The sequence below is a fragment of the Podarcis melisellensis genome (assembly GCF_964234715.1).
Source record: "Podarcis melisellensis genome assembly, chromosome: 4".
NCBI classification, from domain to species: domain Eukaryota; kingdom Metazoa; phylum Chordata; class Lepidosauria; order Squamata; family Lacertidae; genus Podarcis; species Podarcis melisellensis.
The window spans coordinates 95351991-95375965 of NC_138531.1; the positions used below are offsets into that span (position 1 = coordinate 95351991).

The following is a 23975-nucleotide window of genomic DNA, read 5'->3' on the forward strand; positions in this document are numbered from 1 at the left end:
GTGATTGCTCTCTCTCTGTATGCTGTTTTACAATTTAGAGTACTCATTTAAACAACCTTAAAATATCAATGACTTCACTTCTTCTCTTTCCATGGTTCATTTTGCATAACATAAATCCCTGCATATTTTACATAAACTAACCCATTCCGTATTCCATTATTACATCCACCAATACTTATTTACACTGCTGAATTTATCTTAATGCTGCCAACGTTTTCAAGTGTACACAATGTCCCCCCAGATATTCAATAAACATTTCCCAATCTTCTCTAAACGTATGTTCTTCTTTTCTCTTATTCTATATCTTACGTCCGCAAGCTGCACATATTCTATCAGTTTAAGTTGCCGGCTAAAGAAGAATGGCGACTGTGATTGCTGTTTTTAACCACCGTTCCTGCAGCTTACCACAATCTCCATAGGAGGCATGGTGACCGTGGGCAGGACGTAAACAGAATCTGTTGGGAAGTCCCCTTTCTGTTTCGTCCTCTCATTGATCCCGTTAGCCCAGCCGGAATTCATCACGTTCTCTCCTGTGTCCTGATCCAGAATGATCAAGTCTCCTTTGAGGAAGCTGAGGAACCCTGATTCTTCACCCGCTGTGGGAGACAGAAACAGCCGTTAACTTAGTTATTCACCCAGTCCAATCCCCTCCAGTCCACAAATCCAACGTAAGACATTGCCCAGTGGGGACTGTCATCTGACAACAACTGGAGGGTGCAATTTGGTGAAGGCTGTTCTAGGGTACACACACAGGCCAAACACAATTTTTGTGTGTGCTTTTAATTTAGAAGATGCGCCCTTTACATAAAATGTACACTTTTCAATGGGTTTGTCAGTAAAAATGTGCATCTTGGTACATATCTTTTGCATATTGTTTACACGCCCCTTTTGCTTGACGGAAATACATTGCAAAATCCAGAAAAGTGTGTAAACTAGTTATCTCCCGCTTGGACTACTGCAATGCACTCTACATGGGGCTACCTTTGAAGGTGACCCGAAAACTGGAATTAATCCAGAATGTGGCAGCTAGACTGGTGACTGGGAGTGGCCGCCGGGACCACATAACACTGGTCCTGAGAGATCTGCATTGGCTCCCAATACGTTTCCGAGCACAATTCAAAGTGTTGGTGTTGACCTTTAAAGCCCTAAATGGCCTCAGCCCAGTAGACCTGAAGGACCGTCTCCAGCCCCATCGTTCAGCCTGGACACTGAGATCCAGCACCGAGGGCCTTTTGGCGGTTCCCTCATTGCGAGAAGTGATGTTACAGGGAACCAGACAGAGGGCCTTCTCGGTAGTGGCGCCTGCCCTGTGGAATGCCCTCCCTTCAGATGTAAAGGAAATAAGCAGCTATCTTATCTTTAAAAGACATCTGAAACCAGCCGTGTTTAGGGAATTTTTTAATATTTAATGGTGTATTGTTTTTAACACTTGTTTGGAAGCCACCCAGAATGGCTGGGGAAACTCAGCCAGATGGGCGGGGTATAAATAATAAATTATTATTATTATTATAAACCAACGAAACTGTGTTCTAATTCACAAGCAAGCTCAGGGGTATCCGTTCACATCAGTCCATTATGCAAAGTGACCCAGACAATATCATCCCCCTTGATAGTGTTTGAAGGATTGAACCCTGATATTTCCCTAGGTACATTTTGTTCAGCTCAGTTTCCTTACTAGGATTTGGGTTGTCCTGGAGCGTGACCACAAACTTTGACCTCTTCCTCAGCCCTTCCAGGAATATGACCACCAGACCTCGGATGTCCTCTGCGTTGTTGGACGTGAAGGTGTATTCATCTCCCTTGATCGTGGCCAAGGTGAAGCTCTGTCCCTGAAGCTTCCCACCTCTAGAATAGAAATACTTTATTGTCACAGTACCACTGTACCAGTGAGATTAAACGAGCCTCCCTCAATCTCTCAGTCCTTGTTACACTCTGTGTGTTGTCGTATGACCACTGTCAGGGAACTACCATCAGAGCCAGAGGTGGAGGCAAGGCTCCCAAGCGATGCTGGAGAAGGGCCCAGCAGGGAGAGAGGCAGCTCATCGGCTGGGGAAGGAAATCAGTGTAACACCAGGGATAAAGGGGGGCAGATGGGGGAATCGGCGAGGGGGCTCCAGGACTCCTCGCCGAAGACCAGCGGGGAGAGCACGGGTCCTCCGCTGCCCACACCCACCCTGCGCAGAAGACTTCCGCGCAGGGAGAGTAGGCGTAGACTTGGCGTCAAAGAACTTCTTTGCTGGAAGAGGTTCAAGAAACGCCCACTGACGGATTCTGCTAGTGACTGAACAGCCACGAAGTGAAGGGCTGTCCAGCCAGGAAAGGTTTAACCAGGCAACCTAGCCAGGAGTGGCGGCAACTTACGCACGAGCAACCCCTATAATCCTTACAACCACCAACCCCGAACGTCAGCTGCAATGTTGCTGCCTTCCATTCAGCAGCCTCACAGCCCATGGGTAGAAACTGTTCTTTTACATGTTATTGAGGCTTATCATGCTTCTATAATTCCTGCCTGAGGGCCCCTTTTGCCAATATATACATTTTATGGACACCATGCCTTTGGACATACCCTTAGCCATAAAAGGTAAAAAGGATAAAGGTAAAGGACCCCTGGATGGATATGTCCACTCAAACGCAACAATGGGGTGCAGCGCTCATCTCGCTTTCAGGCAGAGGGAGCCGGTGTTTGTCCACAGACAGCTTTCTGGGTCATATGGACAGCATGACTAAACCGCTTCTGGCTCAACGGGACACCGTGACGGAAACCAGAGTGTATGGAAACGCCATTTACCTTCCCGCAGCAGCAGTACCTATTTATCTATTTGCACTGGTGTGCTTTAGAAACTGCTAGGTTGGCAAGAGCTGAGACAGAGCAACGGGAGCTCACCCTGTAGCGGAGATTCGAACCTCCAACCTTCCAACCAGCAGGCCCGAGAGGCTCAGTGGTTTAAACCACAGCGCCACCAAGCGTCCCAACCCATACCAGTATCAGCATACCTGTTGAATAGGAAAGGGTCATAGAGACCTTTTCCTGCCCCTTTGCTTTCACGGAGAAAGTGGCTGAGATGAGTCTTTGAGATTGGGGGCGGGGCATGTTACAGAGGGTTATCACTTTCCCTAAAGACCAGAGGTCTGAACACTTCAGCACATTGCTTGGCTGCATGCTAAGGGACTTACTGATTAGTTAGCATTTTGCAACCTTACCTGCTGCTGGAGACTGCGGTGATCTCTGGGAAGGAAAGTTCCAGAAGGACCTGCTCTTGTTCATCTACAAAGTACACTCCTGTCCAGTTCACAGCTACAATGACGTCGTTTTTGGGAAGGCTGGGACCTGGGTTTGAAATAAGATGCGACTCCATCAGGCTTCAGAATAGAGAAGGGAAGCAGGGCTATTCCATCAGGAATTTTAAGAGAGCAGCTGCCTCTGGCTCTCCCCCAGTGATTACCGAATAGCAGCTGTTTCACCAGCCCCCTTGAACTGTTCCCAGCTGGTAATGAATGGGGAAGGAATGGGTTTCTATGAAGTCAGTCTGAAACGGGACCCTAAATCCTCATTTTTCCTTCTCCAAGGGAGCATTTGTAAAATGCATTAACTTGAGCTTTTGAGTCAATGTATAAACAGAAAGCCAGCTGTATAAACAAGTGCTCAAAGCCCTCTCCTTTATCAGTCTGTGACGGCAATGGATGACCTTGCCAGTTCCGTGGAGCAGGGATGGCGCGTCTGGGTCTTATCTTACATCCTGACCACAAAATGACGCACAGACCTTGTCAAGTCTGACAAGAGACCCGGGAACGGTGCCAGGAGTGTTCTCAAAGTTGGTGACCTCCTGCCTCAGGATAAGAGTATAGGAACAGGAACCTTTTATGGTCAAGAGCACCGGAACAGGAATATTTGTTTATGGTCATGGATGTCAACTTGTGTGTATGAGCTGACGTGGTTGGATTCCTGGGGAAGGGGGGAAAGGATGCCTGGAGGATATATATACTGCATGAAGTTTCTCATTTCTTTGGACTTGCTGGGAACTGACCACGCAAGTGCCTTCTGCTATCCGGAGAGCAGAATAAACTCTTTCTCTGAATCAACCTCGGTGTCATTTGACTTCCTTCCTCGCTCCCGGGAGCAACGCAGAACCAATCGGTGAACTCCAATAAGGCTACAGTCCTTATAAAAGAACGGTAACTAAAACTTAAGAAGTGAGCTTGCCGATAGAGTGCCATTGTTCACCACCAACGTCTATAGTTAAGAGCGGAGCAGCCTATCATGAGGTCTAGTTTCTTGGGGTTACCTGAGAACTTGAAAGCTTCGTAGAATCTGGAGAACAGCAAAGGCCACTTGAAGCGGGCAAAATCCACCACATCTTCCTTGACTTTCTTGGGATCTGTTCGCTTCTGGGTATAGATTCCCTGTAGGAAGGAGGGGGGAAAAACACCAAGTTGATAAACCTCAGTGAACATCTTGTAGGGTTTTGGGTGGACCAAGCAGCACTGAGAAATCTAAAACGTATATTCAGCAGTTGTAGCCTTGTCCCACTACAAAGATACTGTTATGTACTGAAGTTCTCACCCTGGGCCAGCAGGGGGATACTGTAGATAGTTATGCAAATGAAGGATCGAAAGTGATGTTCAGTGATTGGATAGTTTTAGAAAGTTGCTACAGTAACGTTGTACTGGAGCTCTATATAAGCAGGCTGACTGAGCCCTTCAGTTCAGTTCTGTTCCAGCTTACAAATAAAGAGCTGCTTTGGAAGAATCGCTGTGTCGTCTGATATGTTCACCCACAACTTAACAGATACAGTGGTATCTCCGGTTGCGGACGGGATCCGTTCCGGAGCTCTGGTCAGATCCCGAGGTTTCTGCAACTGGAGGGACCCCTTCTGCACATGTGTGTGGCGTGGTAGAGTGCTTCTGCGCATGCACTCACAGCGAAACCCGGAAAAATACTTCTGGGTTTGCCACTTACGTCTCCTGAAGGATACATAACTGGAGGTGAACAGAAATAGAGGTCTCACTGTACTTAGATCACAATCCTATATACCAGGAATGGGGAACCAGTGGCTCTTCAGCTGTTGCCGAACTACAATTCCCATCATCCCTGACCATTGACTATTCTGGCTGGGTCTGATGGGAGCCGTAGTTAAACAACAACTGGGTTGCTGCATGTTCCCCAACCTAGATAGATAGAGTTGTTGTTCTCATGCGTCTGTCTCAAGAGACAATGGAATGCACCTCTGGGAATGAAGTCAAACCACTGGGGAATCACAGCGCCTGCTGTGGCTGTAGAGATCAGGAACTCGTAACTGCTGCCTCCCGAATTAGCAGCACTGAAGTGGGCTCCCCGGGGTGCAAGACTGGGCAGTGTGTCTGGAGGTCCTGGGCTGCCCAGATGTCTAGACCTCCCTCTCGACCTCGCTGATGTGGTCCAAAGGAAGGAGGCGTACCAGGCACCATCCAACAGCCTTAGGGACCCCACTCTGGATTTTTGTATGGTTAACTCCTTAGCCTTTTCTTCTCAGTGGGACTCACTTCTCAGTTGACATGCATCGGATTGTCTATTAAGTATGTAAAGAGATTTTTAAAAAATGAAAGGAAAACTCAAGAATAATCTGTAATGCTTTCTTCCCCCTTGTTCAGAATTGTCCCCTCCAGGTTCCCCCAACGTGGTACCTTCCATATTTTCGGACTGTGACTCCCATAATTCCTGACTATTGCCCCTGCTGCCTGGGGCTGATGGGAATTGTAGTCCATAATATTTGGAGGGCACCAAGGTTGGGGACCAGGTGCTTGCTCGACGTGTGGCAGCTCCTGTCAAAAGATCTTTCACATCATCGGCTATCTGGATGAAAGAAAACCTCTGGATTTAAACTTGGATTCTATATTTGGAAAGCATGTGTTTAAAGCTGTAGGGCAATTTGGTGCATAAAAAGGTGAATGTAGGTGGCACTGTGGGTTCGGGTGGCGCTGTGGGTTAAACCACAGAGCCTAGGACTTGTCGATCAGAAGGTCGGCGGTTGAAATCCCCGCAACCGGGGTGAGCTCCTGTTGCTCGGTCCCAGCTCCTGCCAACCTAGTAGTTTGAAAGCATGTCAAAGTGCAAGTAGATAAATAGGTACCACTCCAGTGGGAAGGTAAACAGCATTTCCGTGCGCTGCTCTGGTTCGCCAGAAGCGGCTTAGTGCACAGAAACACCATTTACCTTTCCGCAGGAGCGGTACCTATTTATCTACTTGTGCTGGTATGCTTTTGAACTGCTAGGTTGGCAGGATCAAGGACCAAACAACGGGAGCTCACCCTATCATGGGGATTCGAACCGCCGACCTTCCGATTGGCAAGTCCAAAAGGCACAGTGGTTTAACCCACAGCGCCACCCGCGTCCCTTAACTTGGTGCATATGCCCCCTCCCAAATCCTGGGAGTTCGAGTTTGTTAAGGGTGCTGGGAGACGGCAATAGGGGTGCACAGCAGGCCAGAAGAAGGATGGATGCAAATTTCAAATTAGGATGCCGCCACTTAAAATGAGTGCTTTTTCCTAAACTCCGGCAGCCTCGGCGCAAGAGGAACGCTCAGCTCCTTGCCTTTTTGTGGGCAGCTATAATGTACTGAGCCCACTTCTCGATGGTTTTCGAAGGCGTGATCTCTCTGTCGGGGATGTAGGAGGGGATCAGGTTCAGGAGCCGCTCCAAGACCATTTCCGACCCGTAATCCACATAGTATTGCTGGGAAGCCAGCTCAGCCAGGTCTTCTTCCTGTGGGGAAAGGGGTTCCGGAACAGGAAAACACAGGAAAGACAATTGGGAAAAGGAAAATGGAAGCTGTTCTTCCTGCAGTACCAGAACATAAGAAGATCCTGCTGGACCTAGTCCAGCTTATATACACACAATAATTACCAAAATAAGTATTCGTTCTTTATTGATCTTCTGAGAAAGAAACCTTGTGCAAAGCCACAGAGACTTACGAACTACCCAGCCTAAGATGAACTGATAATGTCTGGTTTCAATGGATTTTTCAAATGTTTGACTCAGTCTTTTGTTTTCTTTATCTTTTTAGGTAAGTTCATGAAGATACCAACAAAAGGTAAGTCCGGTGTTGTTCACAATACCGAGAGATGCTAGTGAAGTCATAGGTAGATGTAGTGGTCTAATCTCAAAGCCTTGATACGTATATTGATATTCAGTCTCATAGAGAATACTATTTCTTGCCTTAAGCTTAAGAGACTGATTTGCTTAGAAATTGTATTTTAGAAAAAAGGGGGGGAAAGGCTAAGACCACTGAAGAAGCCCAGAACTAAAGAATCATGGCAAGAAAAATTGAAGGACTATGCAGAACTGGCAAAATTGACATATAAGATACGGGACAAGGATAACTGTGACTTTAAGGATGAATGGGAACCTTTCACAAAGTATTTGACGATGCAACAAAGCGAACTGGACTCCTTGGCAGGTTTTGAATAAACATTCACAATTTTTTTTACTGATAATAATTAGCTAAACAGTTTGAAGATCTATACAACTCTGTAACATGCAGAAAATAGCATTATTGGAGAAACCAAAGACTGGAACTGAGGGAAGTCGGGGGGTGGGGGGATGGGTTCTGTGGGGGGGAGGGGGGAGGGAGGGAAAATGGGGGGGGGAATAAGGATATGTTTTTGGAAAATATGTTTTGTTATAACTTTGAGTAATAAAAAAACAAATAAATGGGGGGGGGGACTGAAGAAGCCCGGAAAGCTACCTTGGGAGTGTGCTCCCTGCAAGCCCCAGTAAAAGGGCAAACAGCGGCCTTACTTGGACTACCAGGGTGAAACAGGTGTAAAACGCCAGCACCCTGTCTACAACTTCATTAACATCCATCTACAACCTCACTAGCATCTCTGGGTATTGTGAACAACACCAAACTTACCTTTTGTTGGTATCTTCAGCCCCATCAAAAACCACCAGACGGGATTCCCTTTTTCACATGGGATGCTAACGTCCGTCCAAAATTCGTCCTAATAATTCATCTCAGCCCTGGTTTTTACGGGGGAAAATGTGCCCAGCAGCTTACCTTATCGCACCGGTATTCCCCAAACTTCACCCCTCTCACGATCTGTTGATAGATGAGGTTGGTCGCCACGTTGTCCTCGTTGGGGTTGTGCCAGGGCGTGAAGATCTCCTTCCTGAAGAACAGCCTCCAGGGGGCGTTGCGTTCCTGAGCCCCCTGCTCTTTGGCGTATTGCTCGCACTGAGATACGGCATCCATGACGTGGTCGCTGCCACTGCCGAGGGAAGAGACCTGGAAAGGGGAGAGGAAAACAGGGAAACGTTTGGCGCCCCCCCTTCCAATAAGTGGTTGTGAGGCCCTAAAAAAATGGGGTTCGAGCCAGCTTAGCCCAGCGGTTCCATCAACCAAAAGCATTGCTTAGATCCCCTAATCCAGTGGTTCTCAACCTGTGGGTCCCCAGATGTTGTTGGACTACAACTCCCATCATCCCTGAACTATGGCCTTGCTAGCTAGGGGAGATGGGAATATACACACACAAATTTCACACACATTTTGTATGTGCCAAGTAACATGTACAAAAATGCATATGCTAGGGTAAAAACATGCATAAAATCATAAATCAGTGAACAAATATGCATTTTTATGAACACTTCACCCTAGCACGTTCATTTTTATCACATATTAGGAGAAAATGTAGGAGACCCGCATTGCAAAATTCAGAGAAGTGCAAATTTTCAAGGCTGGCTGTGTTTTGGTTCTTGTACTGCTTTGGGAAATGCAAAATATGTAGGTCCGCCATTAAATGTGAAGTGGATTTCTCCCTCATCTCTGTAAACAAGAACAAACCGTTTGTGTTGAATGCTGGAGACTGGGGACCTAACTCCACAAATGCCACATTCCCTCTAAGATGGGTTTTGAAAGCAGCATGTTATTATTATTTTTTAAATGATATTTTATTCAGTTTTCACAATAAAGAAATTATAAAACAATCAATAAGAAAAACACAAGAAAAACACAAAAGCACAAAAACAGAAAGTTACAAAAATACAAACAATTAACGTAGGGGAAAAAAAGAAAAGGAAAAACAAAAAGCCCTCTTTTTTCTTTTGTCCTCTTTAGTTAACTTATTTTCCTGACTTCCTCACGCCTCCCTTTTTCGTATTCCACTTGAAAATTGGTTCAGCAAATTCTTATCCTATTGGTTTATCCTTAATTATTTTCCCTCACATATTTTAACTTCGAACTTTCATCTAGTATCAATCCACTCTTGCATAGTCTTTTACCTTATTACTAGAACCCCTTCATTTCATTTCAATGTCATCAACATTCAAAAATTTTACAATGTTTCTGCAAGTAAATTTAAAATTTCCTCCAGTCTTCTTCCACCAACTCTTCTCCCTGGTCTCGAATTCTGCCAGTCATTTCCGCCATTTCCATGTACTGAAAGCAGCATGTTAAAAGCACACCCGGTTTCCTCTAGACCTGCGGCCTACCTTGTCGAACAGAGCAATGTAAAGCGAGAATCCAAAGTGGTCCTTCAGGCTTATCTTGTCTGCCAAAGAGTTGCAGAGCTCTTTGGCTGTTGTCGCAGAGTCTGTCAACAAGGTCTTGGTCGTCCCGTCCATGAATGTCACTGGCAACATGATGGGCTTCTTAGATTTGGTTGCCTAGCAGAAGAAAGGAAAGCCATTAATTTTTTTTAAATAAAATAAAATAAAATCTAAGACAACTGTAGATTGCAGGCTTCGGATTTTCGACCTAATGTAGGACCTCCGATAAAATCTCCTCCCGTGCTTGGTATTGTGGCAAATATTTAATGTTCTACGCAATACCTCAAGGACCGCCTCTTCCCATATGAACGTGCCCGGACCCTGTGATCACCTTCTGAGGCCCTTCTTTGTGTGCCTCCTCCTTGAGAGGTCTGGAGGGTGGCAACACGAGAACAGGGTCTTCTCTGCTGTGGCTCCCTGTCTATAGAATGCTCTCCCCAGGGATGTTTGCCTGGCGCCTTCATTATCCACTTTTGGGTGCCAGGCAAAAATGTTCCTTTTTAATCAGGCCTTTGGCCGATCCAATTTACATCCTATACCCTTTTAAAATGTTTTTTTTGGGGGGTGGGGGGGGTTGTTGTTTTTATCTTTATTAAGTATTTTGTGGTTTTATATCTTGATTTTATTCCCTGAGACCTCCGGGTATAGGGCGGTACAGTGGTACCTCAGATTACAGACGCTTCAGGTTATAGACCCTTCAGGTTACAGACTCCGCTAACCCAGAAATAGTACCTTGGGTTAAGAATTTTGCTTAAGGATGAGAACAGAAATCGTGCGGCGGCAGCAGGAGGCCCCATTAGCTAAAGTGGTACCTCGGGTGAAGAACTTAATTTGTTCTGGAGGTCCATTCTTAACATGAAACTGTTCTTAACCTGAGGTACCACTGCATATAAATTCAATAAATAAGAATGATAATACAGTCATACCTCGGGTTACAGATGCTTCGGGTTGCGTTTTTTCGGGTTACAGACACGCCAAAACCCGGAAGTACCGGAACAGGTTACTTCCGGGTTTCAGCAGTCGCGCAGGCACAGAAGCGCTAAATCGTGCTTTGCGCATGCGCAGAAGTGCCGAATCGCAACCTGCGCATGCACAGACACAGTGCTGTGGGTTGCGAATGCTGTGGGTTGTGAACGTTCGTAACCCAAGCATCCACTGTAATAAAAAACAGGATTAAAATAAGACCCCATAGGCACCACACGTTCAAGGCAGCATCGTACCACTTTAAACAGTCATGGCATCACTCCAAAAGAAATTACTGGGAACTGTGGCTTGTTATGGCTGCACAGAGTTCTTTGGAAACCTCTATTCCCAGAGTTTCTTTTCCAGAGTTCAGATTGTTAAACCAATCCAGGAATTGTAGCTCTGCGATGGGAATAGGGGAGATTCGCCTGGTGCCTTCATTATATATATTGTAGGTGTCAGGAGAAAACATTCCTTTGCAACCAGGCCATTGGCTCATTAATATTCTACGAAGAGTTTGGATTTGATATCCCGCCTTTCACTCCCCTTCAGGAGTCTCAAAGCGGCTAACATTTTCCTTTCCCTTCCTCCCCCACAACAAACACTCTGTGAGGTGAGTGGGGCTGAGAGACTTCAGAGAAGTGTGACTGGCCCAAGGTCACCCAGCAGCTGCATGTGGAGGAGCGGGGACACGAACCCAGTTCCCCAGATAACGAGACTACCGCTCTTAACCACTACACCACACTGGCTCTCAGTCTCAGAGCCACACTGGCTCTCTACGGCCTTTTAAATGTTTTTTTGGGAGGGGGTGGTTATAGTTTTGTTGTTTCGGTTACTGTGTTTTTATCTTGTATTTGTATTCTGTGAACTGCCCTGAGATCTTGTGATGAATGAAGGGCAGCCTACAAATTATAATAATGGTGGCGGTGATGATTCCCGGAAGCTGTAACGAACTACAGTTCCCAAGATTCTTTGGGGGAAGCTATGACTATTTAAGAGACATCACCTTGCCAACAAAGGTCCGTATAGTAAAAGCTATGGTTTTCCCAGTAGTGATGTATGGAAGTGAGAGGTGGACAGGGGCGCCGACTTATAAAAAATATTGGGGGGGCCCATACCGGGGTCCTGCCCCGGGAAGTTTTCTAAATTTTAGATGAAAATTAGTGAGTTTTAAAGTTTTTAAAAAGTATTTTAGAGTCATATGATCAACATTAGAACCCCGAAAACTCGACTCTCTATAACTCCACACTCCGGGAAACTCGACAAGCCTGAAACACTTTTTGGCTTTGAAAAAAGAAACAAAACATAAACACGCACGGTATTTTCGTAAAAAGCTAATTTAATTTACAGTAACAATTATGCTTATAGACTATTACAGAGCAGTGAATTTATAGCTCTGAAAAGACTGAAATGATATTTAAATAAATCCTAAACTATCATTAAAAGAATAAAACATAAAATATTGCTGTCGCACAGTAATAGCGCTTTGATTAATAAGTGAAATAGCTAATTTAAGCTTACTTTGAATAAGGCCGAGGGTTCATTAAATAAAAATAATATCTCAAAGTTAATGCTTTAATACAGTTAATAAAGTTAATACAGTATGCCTAATACTGTATGTAAATACTGTAATACTGTATGTAAATAAGGGGCTTTAATTGGGTCTTACACCCTAAAAATATTTAAGTATTTGAAAATAACTAATACAGTACTATAGTAATATAGAAATACAGTACTAAACTAGTACTAATATTTTGAAACTGAAAATTTAACATTCTGTATGTATTTAATTCTCTATTTTATAAAGATTTTTAATATCTGACAGTGAGTTTGGAGTAGCCCAATGCAAAAATCCTGAGGATCCATGTGGATCCATGCTTTGTAACCACGTTTTTGCACCACTGTGACCCTAGGCAACAGTGGGTGCGTGATTTTTTTGGTGCAAGATGTAGCCATGGACATGCTATGTGATCTGATGGTGAATTTGGGCTGACCCAATGCAAAAATCCTGAGGATCCATGTGGATCCGTGCTTTGTAACCACATTTTTGCACCACTGTGACCCTAGGCAACAGTGGGTGCGTGATTTTTTTGGTGCAAGATGTAGCCATGGACATGCTATGTGATCTGATGGTGAATTTGGGCTGACCCAATGCAAAAATCCTGAGGATCCATGTGGATCCGTGCTTTGTAACCACGTTTTTGCACCATTGTGACCCTAGGCAACAGTGGGTGCGTGATTTTTTTGGTGCAAGATGTAGCCATGGACATGCTATGTTATCTGATGGTGAATTTGGGGTGACCCAATGGAAAAATCCTGAGGATCCATGTGGATCCGTGCTTTGTAACCACGTTTTTGCACCATTGTGGCCCCAGGCCACAGTGGGTGCGTGATTTTTTTGGTGCAGGCTGTAGCCATAGACATGCTATGTTATCTGATGGTGAATTTGGGGTGACCCAATGCAAAAATCCTGAGGATCCATGTGGATCCGTGGTTTGTAACCACGTGTTTGCACCATTGTGGCCCCAGGCCACAGTGGGTGCGTGATTTTTTTGGTGCAGGCTGTAGCCATGGACATGCTATGTTATCTGATGGTGAATTTGGGGTGACCCAATGCAAAAATCCTGAGGATCCATGTGGATCCGTGGTTTGTAACCACGTGTTTGCACCATTGTGGCCCCAGGCCACAGTGGGTGTGTGATTTTTTTGGTGCAGGCTGTAGCCATGGACATGCTATGTTATCTGATGGTGAATTTGGGGTGACCCAGTGCAAAGATCCTGTGGATCCATGCTTTGTAACCATGTTTTTGCACCATTGCAGCCCCAGGCAACAGTGGGTGCGTGTTTTTTTTGGTACAGACTGTAGCCATGGACATGTAATGTGATCTGATGGTGAATTTGGGGTGACCCAATGCAAAAATCCTGAGGATCCATGTGGATCCGTGCTTTGTCACCACGTTTTAAATGGGGAGGGAAGGAAAAACACAGAAGGGACAAGAAGCACAAGAGGGGTGTGCGGAGAAGCAGCTGGCTAAGAATGCAGGGGAGGAGTTTAACGGGGTGGGGGGGAGGAAAGGAAGGCAAAGGTCCCCCCCCCAAGCCAGCCCTCTCTCTCTCTCTCCCACCTGCATGTTTGAGGTGGTGGTGGGCTGGAGCCTGCACGCAGTGTGACTAGGAAAGAATTAGGAGTCGATGCTTTCCTTAACCCTCTGCTTGCCAGGACGGCAGGGGATTCCCTGCTCTTTCTTGAGTTTGAGCAAACGCAGCAAGAGAAGCGGGTGGGCAGTAAGACCCTGAGGCAGAATGCTTCTGCCTTCCCTCGCCCGCCCGACCAACCGCCCGATCTTATTTTTCCCTGATTTTTGCCGCTGCGCTGCGGCTCCAGGGACCACACATTCGCTCAATAATTTTTTTAAATTATTGGGGGGGCGGAGCCCCCCCAAACGAATTTTTGAGGGGGCTCGGGCCCCCTCAGGCCCCATGGAGTCGGCGCCTATGGAGGTGGACCATAAAGAAGGCTGATCACCGAAGAATTGATGCTTTTGAATTATGGTGCTGGAGGAGACTCTAGAGAGTCCCATGGACTGCAAGAAGATCAAACCTCCATTCTGAAGGAAATCAGCCCTGAGTGCTCACTGGAAGGACAGATCCTGAAGCTGAGGCTCCAGTACTTTGGCCACCTCATGAGAAGAGAAGACTCCCTGGAAAAGACCCTGATGTTGGGAAAGATGGAGGGCACAAGGAGAAGGGGACGACAGAGGATGAGATGGTTGGACAGTGTTCTCGAAGCTACCAGCATGAGTTTGACCAAACTGCAGGAGGCAGTGGAAGACAGGAGTGCCTGGCGTGCTCTGGTCCATGGGGTAACAAAGACACGACTAAACGATTAAACGACAACAACAAATGATTGTTTAAAGTGGTACAAGACTGCTTTAAATGTATAATGCAGATGGGGACTTAAAGAAAAACAAAGGTTCTGAAAATATTAACTTTCTGATGTTTATCCCCTCAAGAGTGCTTTTGTTTTCATGGAAGAAAACATTGCCTTACTGATTATATTGGGCTCTTGCAATAAGGCTTACATAAATCAAGCACGCTTTACCTGAAGTTCCAGCCAGCTTGGCGGCTGAGTTCTTGTCCCATTGGCAAACGTCCTTCTGAGCCTCTCTTCACAATATGGAGCATAACCTGGAGGCCCTCCATTGATGAAGTTCCTTAAATACTGTACACCAAGACAAAAGACGGCAATGAGAACTTCCACATGGCTTTCAAACATTCAGAAACACAGTTGGCAGCACTATGTTTTTAAATATTAGATTTTTTTTTATTTCATGCTTCTTGAATTTGAGTTGAGTAGTCTTCTTGAATTTCATTTATTTGTTTTTTCAGATTAAACTTTTACAGTCATATATCAAACATAAATAATAAAAACAAGATTCCAAGGAATCTCTTCCCCTTTGTGGATCCTATGATTAATCATTTCCTCCTGCATCTTTTATCCAAATCTTATACCTCTCCGTTGTATGCAGAATTCACCAACAAACTACAAGTGAAATTTCTATCCTATAATAATAATGATAATAATTTATTATTTGTACCCCGCCCATCTGGCTGGGTTTCCATAGAAACCAAAAATACAGTAAAATATCACAGATTAAAAACTTCCCTGAACAGGGCTGCCTTAAGATGTCTTCTGAATGTCAGGTAGTTATTTATTGCTTTGACATCTGTTAGGAGGGCGTTCCACAGGGCGGGCGCCACTACCAAGAAGGCCCTCTGCCTGGCTCCCTGTAGCTTTGCTTCTCGCAATGAGGGAACCGCCAGAAGGTCCTCGGCGCTGGACCTCAGCGTCCAGGCAGAACGATGGGGGTGGAGACGCTCCTTCAGGTATACTGGGCCGAGGCCGTTTAGGGCTTTAAAGGTCAACACCAGCACTTTGAATTATGCTCGGAAATGTACTGGGAGCCAATGTAGGTCTTTCAAGACCAGTGTTATGTGGTCTCGGCGGCCGCCCCCCAGTCACCAGTCTAGCTGCCGCATTCTGGATTAGTTGTCGTTTCCGAGTCACCTTCAAAGGTAGCCCCACGTAGAGCGCATTGCAGTACTCCAAGCGAGAGATAACCAGAGCATGCACCACTCTGGCGAGACAGTCCGCAGGCAGGTAGGGTCTCATCCTGTGTACCAGATGGAGCTGGTAAACAGCTGCCCTGGATACAGAATTGACCTGCGCCTCCGTGGACAGCTGTGAGTCCAAAATGACTCCCAGGCTGCATACCTGGTCCTTCAGGGGCACAGTTACCCTATTCAGGACCAGGGAGTCCTCCACACCAGCCCGCCCCGCTATCCTACTAACGATTTTAACTGTTTACAATGGTCTTACAAAGATAAGTTATAAATTTCCCCCCATTCCTTATAAAAATGTTGGTTTTCCTGATTTCTGATTCTTCCGGTCATTTTCTGATTATTCCGGCATAGTCCATCAACTTCACCTGCCATTCTTCTCTGGTAGAACAACAATTCCAACCAAGATCCAACATTACCTTGACAAACTTTTCTGAAGGGGCGAAGCAGCCCACACACAAGGAGACGAGGATCCACCCTCGGGCATGGCTGCTTTTGGAAGGGTTCTGGGTCAGCTGTTTGCAGATCTGGCAATAAATTTCATCCCTGGCAGAGGAAGAGTGGTACGTTTGGATCATAACTCTCAAGTTCCCCCACAGACAGAATCCATTTGCAAGAGCTAAGGAGAAGCGCTTCTTGCAGACAGGCTTATATACAGGTGGAAACAGTGGACAGAGCATCGCTTGGCTCAGCCGTCCCCATCTTGAGGTCCTCCAGGTGCAATACCCATCAGCCTTGTCCATTCGCTGTGCTGACTGGGGCTGATGGGAGTTAAAGTTCAGGAGCATCTGGAGGGCACCGGGTTGGAGAAAGCTAACTTGGGAGGATCAAATACGGAAAACCCCCACAGAGGTTGCAGAAGAACAGGGCACGAAAGTCTCTTTTTGGAGATCCCAGTTGGGATAGTGTATAAGATACTTGAAGAGACGGACAAATCTGCCAATTTTTCCAATCTATACTTCTCCACATTTCTGCATCAGTTTAAGGTTTTTATTTTTAAAGTCCTCATGAATTTTGGTGCAAGCTTCTAATAATATATGCATTTTTGATAGCAATCCCTTCACATTTTTAAGGTTACTTCCCAGCAATATGTGTATTTTTAAAAACAAACAAACAAACACACAAACACACACACACACACACACACCCTATCTATCATCTATCTATATCTATCATCTATCTATATCTATCTATCATCTATCTATATCTATCTATCTATCATCTATCATCTATCATCTATCTATCTATCTATCTATCTATCTATCTATCTATCTATCTATCATCTATCTATATCTATCTATCTATCATCTACCATCTATCTATCATCTATCTATCTATCTATCATCTATCTATCAATCTATCTATCTATCTATCTATCTATCTATCTATCTATCTATCTATCTATCATCTATCTATCTATCTATCTATCTATCTATATCTATCATCTATCTATCTATATCATCTATATCTATCATTTCTCTCTCTCTCTCCATCAACTATATCTATCATCTATCTATCAATCATCTATCAATCTATCTATATCTATATCTATCTCTATCTATCTATCTATCATCTATCTATCTATCTATATTTATCTATATCTATCTATCTATCTATCTATCTATCTATCTATCTATCATCTATCTATCTATCTATCTATCATCTATCTACCATCTATCTATCTATCTATCTATCCATTCATACACATTATTTGCTTGGAGGAGAACTGCATCACAAAATTTGGATAAATGGGAAATTTTGAAGGCTAGCTGTGTTTCAGATCACAGTTTGATTCAGAAAGTGTGAATCCTCATGAAAAATTTATCAGCATTGCAGTGCAAATTATTCCTAACATTTGCATATGCAATTTTGCCTAATGTACACATATTAGCAATGCCATTTTCTGTCATATAATGCATTTTTAGGCACTCTTTACCTCCATCTGCACATCTTTGCACACATTACATTGTGGGAAAACTGCTTTGCAATACAGTGGTGCCCCGCAAGACGAACGCCTTGCAAGACGAAAAACCCGCTAGACGAAAGGGTTTTCCGTTTTGGAGGCGCTTCGTAAAACGAATTCCCCTATGGGGTTGCTTCGCAAGACGAAAAAAATCTTGCATCCCCCCGCGGGTTTTTTTCGCTTTTTTCGCCCTTTTCTTAAGCCGCTAAGCCGCTTATCAGCTGTTCCGCTGATAAGCCGCTTAACAGCTGATCGCTGGAAGCCGCTTGACAGCTGTAGCGCTAATCCGCTAAGCTGTCAATGGGCTTGCTTCGCAAGACGAAAAAACCGCTATACGAAGAGCCTCACGGAACGGATTAATTTCGTCTTGCGAGGCACCACTGTATTTGGAAACATGCAAATTTCAAAGGCCGTCTGTTTCAGTTTGCATATTGTTTCAGAAAGTGTGAATTACGAAGTTTCTCCTTTAAATGCAAACTGAATCTAATTCTTCCCCCATCATCCCTAGAGAAGTCTCGGTGACCATTTTAACGCCCATACAGAATGTTTCTTCTTTTTCATACTAATATCTAACCTTAATGCTGGCCTGAGGATGCCATTACCAATAATGAAATGGAGCTTTTCCAAATTTGAGGTAGGCCGGTCCTCTAGCATGCTGTTGCCTTGGACGGTGGACTCACCATCGTGAAGACGCTTGGTCACCTAACAAAACAGAGGGAGGGAAGGAGTTAACCTGTGAGATGTGTGAACGAGGCATCGTCCCTCCCTCCCTAACTCCCACCCACATACAGACTGAGGGGTAGGGACCTTGACAACCTAGCTCTGCTCTAATATACAGCCGGGACATTGCTGAGGCAACTTGGATGCTTGATCTCAGCTGCAGGAGCACTCTCCATGGTCCTGAAACCACCCCTTGCCCTCTCTCCAAGGTGCTGATTTCTGCATAGTCTTGCATAGTTATCTCCCGCTTGGACTACTGCAATGCGCTCTACATGGGGCTACCTTTGAAGGTGACCCAGAAACTGCAATTAATCCAGAATGCGGCAGCTAGACTGGTGACTGGGGGGCGGCTGCCGAGACAGCATAACACCAGTCCTGAAAGACCTATATTGGCTCCCAGTATGTTTCTGAGCACAATTCAAAGTGTCGGTGCTGACCTTGAAAGCCCTAAACGGCCTCGGCCCAGTAGACCAGAAGGAGCCCCCATTGTTCTGCCCGGACACTGAGGTCCAGCGCCAAGGGCCTTCTGGCGGTTCCCTCATTGCGAGAAGCCAAGTTACAGGGAACCAGGCAGAGGGCCTTCTTGGTAGTGGCGCATTGAGCACATAGAGCGCATTGCAATAGTCCAAGAGAAAGATAACTAGAGTATGCACCATTCCTGTGAGACAGTGAGGGCAGGTTGGGTCTCATCCTGTATACCAGATGGAGCTGGTAGAGAGCTGCCCTAGACACAGAATTGACCTGCGCCTCCAAGAACAGGTGTGAGTCCAGAATGACTCCCAGGCTGCGCACCTGGTCCTTCAGGGGCACAGTTACCCCATTCAGGACTAGGGAGTCCCCCACACCCACCCACCTCCTGTCCCCCCAAAAGAGTACTTCTGTCTTGTCAGGATTCAACCTCAATCTGTTAGCCTCCATCCTCCAACCGCCTCCAGACACTCACACAGGACCTTCACTGGTTCCGATTTGAAAGAGAGGTAGAGCTGGGTATCATCCGCATATTGATGGACACCCAGCCTGTATCCAAGTGGCATCCCTGGGTATGTGCTGATGGGCCCTGCCAGGGCATTGGGAGCCATGGCAGCTGACCAAGGGGTCCAGATGTTGAACTGCTACCAGAGAACTTGCGCTTTCCATGCTGGAAAGAACTATTGCTCACCTCTTCGGTGAGCTTGGATTTCTTCTTGAGGGTCAAGGAGACCAGCTTGTGCCGCACGCTGTTCTTCTTGTGGCTGTCTATGTGAGCGCTCTACAAAGGCAAGAGGAACAGTCTTATTTCATAGAACTGTAGAGCTGGAAGGGACCTCAAGGGTCATCTAGACCAACCCCCTAGAAATGCAGGAAACCTTTGCCCAACGTGGGGCTCAAACTCACAGCCCTGAGATGACAAGTCCCACGGTCTGCCAACTGAGCTCGAGAGAACTGATTCCATGTGCACAACGCAGTGCTGTGCATGGGTTTGGGAGGTCTGGGTTCGAATTATGCCAACCCTGCAGGGCAGCTGGCACCCCTGTTTTGCAGATTTGGGAAAGTGAGGCTGCAAAAAGCGATTGCTTCCCAAGTCATTTAAGAAGTCTTGCACAGGGCACTGAGATGATCCTCACCTCCCTGGTCAGTAAAATGAGAACACCATGCGCCTCTTAGGTTTGCCACGAAATAGGACAAGATAAAAAAAATAAATACAGTGCTTCCAATTTTTAAAATGCAGAACCTTATAAATGTGCCAATAATAGTTTCTTGGGTTTCTCTTTGGATGTGGAGATTAGCACCACAAAAGGAGAAAAGGCTCTCAATATTATGTCTGTAGAGTGCATCACAACCAGAACGTCAAAGTGCATTAAAAGGTAAAGGGACCCCTGACCATTAGGTCCAATTGTGGCCGACTCATCTCGCTTTACAGCTTCCGGGTCACGTGGCCATCATGACTAAGCCACTTCTGGCGAACCAGAGCAATGCACAGAAACGCCGTTTACCTTCCCGCCAGAGCGGTACCTATTTATCTACTTGCACTTTGACGTGCAGGAGCAGGGACCGAGCAACGGAAGCTCACTCCGTCGCGGGGATTCGAACCACCGACCTTCTGATCGGCAAGTCCTAGGCCCTGTGGTTTAACCCACAGCGCCACCCATGTCCCTGTGCATTCAAAGGTAAAGGGACCCCTGACCATTAGGTCCAGTCATGACCGACTCTGGGGTTGCGGCGCTTATCTCGCTTTATTGGCCGAGGGAACAACAACAACAACAACTTTATCATTTATACCTCACCCATACAAAAGACCACCATAGAAAGAATCAGCAAAATGAAATTCAACCTTAGATAAAAACTGAGATCTCAACTTGCAATTTGTGAACTAAATTCTCAGTGACTACAGCAGGGAGTCTTGTGGCTCCTTAAATTCTAATAGGTTGTTTTTTATTCATTTAACTCCTCCTTTATATCATCCACTGGTATTAAACACATTTCTGCTACCCTGCCGCTTACCTCTGCTTCGCCTTGCAGAGCTTGAAGTTCTTTTTTGTACGTCTTCTTCCCCAGGGTCTCATAAATTTTGGTCATCACCGGGATTTTCTCGCTGCCATCGCTCATTGCTGTGTGGTATTTGGGCTCAGGAAGGTCACCCATGAACCGAAGAATCGTAATCCACACCGCAAGTGCTGCCTGTTGTTTTTAAAAAAGAAGCGTAATCATCAATTTGTCAGTTATCCTTGCTGGGGCAGGAAGAGGCAGATCTCCAAATGGGATCACCAAGGATTCTGACTTCCATACTTTCTTCAACAACAGCCTTTCCCCTCCCTTCTAAATTAGACTGCTGAAATCAATCAGTCGTTTTATTTGTATGCCCCCTTTCCAACGTTAGAACTGTGCTATAAGCAGCTTGCAAAATATTAAAAAGCCATGCGACTAAAAAAATGACAAAAGTACGCACAAGCAATTAACAAAATTTCAAGAAGTACACAATCAAATTGAACAAGTCCCACATAAATCATAAGATCAAAGATACAAAAAATTAACAGCGACAATGCCCCTCTCCAACACCCTCCCAGGCTAATATTCTGCTCAGCAGTCTCAGATTTCGTAGCTGGAGTCAGTCCAGGTCCTGTCCTCCCAGGCCAGGTGGGAAAAAAAGCACGCAAGGCAGGGAGCAGGTCTTCCAGGACTCACAACTGAGCGAATAAAGCTTGCAGGGAAAACCAGGAGTGAACAAAATCAGGTAAGATTCACAGGGCCAGTTCACACAACCACTACTGGTTTCAGAGGGCTAGTTAACACAAAGCCACTTCCGACGTAGAAAGGAGGTGGGGTTGTGGGCTTCACCCTCCCACCATGCGTGCGGGGGCTGGCTCTCAGCCTCCGCGCGATTGAGGGAATCCCGATCGCATCATCCCCTGGCCAGCCAATCGGCTGGCCTGGGGGGCGTGGCCAGCTCCATTTAACGCAGGTGGTGGCCTGGGATCACCCTCTTTGCCACTTCCAGCTGCTCCTGTTTTCCACCCTCCCGCCCTTTAAGGTTTTTCATCTTTGACCTTGCTATGGACCTTGGTTGGTCGCTGTTGAGGGGCCTGGTAGGAATTTTTCCACTTGGCAAATTGGCACCAGCCACTTGGTTTTTCACCTACCTCGTAGCAAATCGTCACAACTTCCTTGGTATTGGCAGTTAGGCATTGGTATTGCTTGGTAGATGGAAGAGGGAGGTAACGCCATCACCTGCCCTCATATTGAAGGGTAGTCCGATAAAGGATTCTGGGGGGCGTGGCCCTCTCCGAAGCCTAGGGAGGTGAGGGCCTAAGGCACGCCCCCTAGTGGTGACCCCGGGGGAGTTCCAAGTTGATGTGCATCAGCAGGACTCCCCCTACTGGTGGTTAACCCTTCCCGGACTTCAAGTGAATAGGCTGAAGCCGGACAGTCGGTTAGGACCAATGCCTAAGCCAATACCGCTCATCACCTGTACCCTATAAAGTTGTGGCCATATTTAGCCCATTAACCTTAAATATCTGTGTCATGTGTCTTTATATCCACTGGGGGGAGGCGGGAACTCACCACGCAACCATTACTGCTCTTCTCCAGGGCTGTTCACACATACTCACCAGCTGGTCTCCCTCATCCTCGTGGTACAGGAGTGGCTGCTTCAGGGGCCGGCGTATGTAGGTTTGCGTGGTCGTGCCTGGAAGTACGTAGCAGCAAACTTGGCGAATTTGTACTCCGAGAGGTCTTCCTCCTCCTCTTCTGGCAAGGGCAAGCTGTTTCGAGGTCGTCTTCCTCCAACTCCTTTGTGCCCTCTCGAGATCCTGGGGAGGGAACCAGCGGAGATTTAACCTGGTTCAGTCTGGGTCAGGGGCGCCAGCTCTTGGGAGCTGACCCTTTTGGGCCCCCTGAATAATTTGGGTGTGTGGGCTGGGCCCCTCCAAGGTCCAAAAAGCGTGGAGGCGAAACGTGTAGCAGAACGCAGTGCGGTTCCAGTGGCCAACTCCTTTTCCTCCTCTCCCTTCTGCCGGTGGTGGTGCTAGGAGGAGGAAGAGGAGGAGCCGCCGGCCACTGAAGCCATGTGGCCACCAGCTCTTCCCGACGTCATGACGTCCCACACGCGATGTTGCCTCTCTCCACTCCCCACAAATCACCTTCGCAACAACAAAAAAAGCTGAGCCTAACTGCAAATCAACTCTGGATGGCTTTTGGGCTGGGAGAAGATGCTGCAATTTTGGGGTACGCTCTTCCTTCCTAGGCTTACTGTACTTTTCCGTGTATAAGACGCCCCCATGTATAAGTCGCCAACTATTTTGGGGGACTCAAATTTAAGAAAATGGGAGGAGATGGCACAGGGTTGTTGAACTTTTCTTGCGGAGGGTTGCCGAGAGTTGTTGAACTTTTGGGGGGGATTACCCAGGGTTGTTTTGCTTTTTTTTAGGGGGGGATTGCCGAAAATCGCTCACACACAGGGATCGCTAAATCCACCTCCCGTCTGTCCCATCGCCGGCAGAAGCTGCCAATCACCCGCACAGCTGCCAGAGCGTCAGCCAATCAGCACCACCCATTGATGCAGCGACCAATAAAAAGCACAATAGCCGCTGACAGCCTCGGCAGCGACCATTCAAACGCCCACCATATGCGCTACCCATGTATAAGACGACCCCCACTTCTTAGTAGGATTTTTAAAGGAAAAAGCATAGTCTTATACATGGAAAAGTACGGTAATTTGATACATTGCTTCTCTAAACCAGCATCGCCCCAACTCTGTGCTGGATTGGGAAGATGTCAATTGTAGTCCCAAACATCTGGAGGGCACCAAGTTGGGGAAGCTGCTTCTAAACATGCTAGCAGAGCCGTGATATGGAGTGCGGGGTGTGTGTGTGTGTTAATGTCTCCTTCCAGTTACCTCAAACCCATTGGGGGCCTGCCCTTCTTGGCCAGGAAAAGACGACGTGGTTCCCAGGAAGCCAAACATTTTGTCCACCATGTCGGAGTCGTTGACGGGTTCGTTTCGGGGCCTTTCCATTTTCTGCAAGAGCTCCTTCTTGCGCCGCGCTTCTTCTTTTTCCTTTTACTTCCCTTTCTGCGTCTTCCCGAGCCAGCTGGGCCAGGCGTATCTAAGAGAGAACTGTGGCAATGAGTAACCAGGATCCAAGAGGCACAGGGGCGCCAGGCAAAGCTTTTGCTCACTCGTCGCAACACAAAATCCCGGGGCCACCATTT

General features: G+C 46.4%; 1 protein-coding gene across 1 annotated transcript in view; it reads right to left on the minus strand.

Moving 5' to 3' along the window:
• The window catches only part of MYO7A (myosin VIIA), a 146286-nt gene that overhangs the window by 27755 nt on the left and 94556 nt on the right, over positions 1–23975 (minus strand). Inside the window, 18 exon segments of the mRNA XM_081910242.1 lie at positions 406–596; positions 1676–1845; positions 3202–3328; positions 4284–4401; positions 6569–6739; positions 8034–8261; positions 9464–9637; positions 14586–14705; positions 16024–16150; positions 18142–18269; positions 19447–19536; positions 20769–20945; positions 22373–22452; positions 22455–22529; positions 22532–22558; positions 22561–22573; positions 23659–23823; positions 23825–23869. Coding sequence (XP_081766368.1) covers positions 406–596; positions 1676–1845; positions 3202–3328; positions 4284–4401; positions 6569–6739; positions 8034–8261; positions 9464–9637; positions 14586–14705; positions 16024–16150; positions 18142–18269; positions 19447–19536; positions 20769–20945; positions 22373–22452; positions 22455–22529; positions 22532–22558; positions 22561–22573; positions 23659–23823; positions 23825–23869 — 2226 coding nt within the window.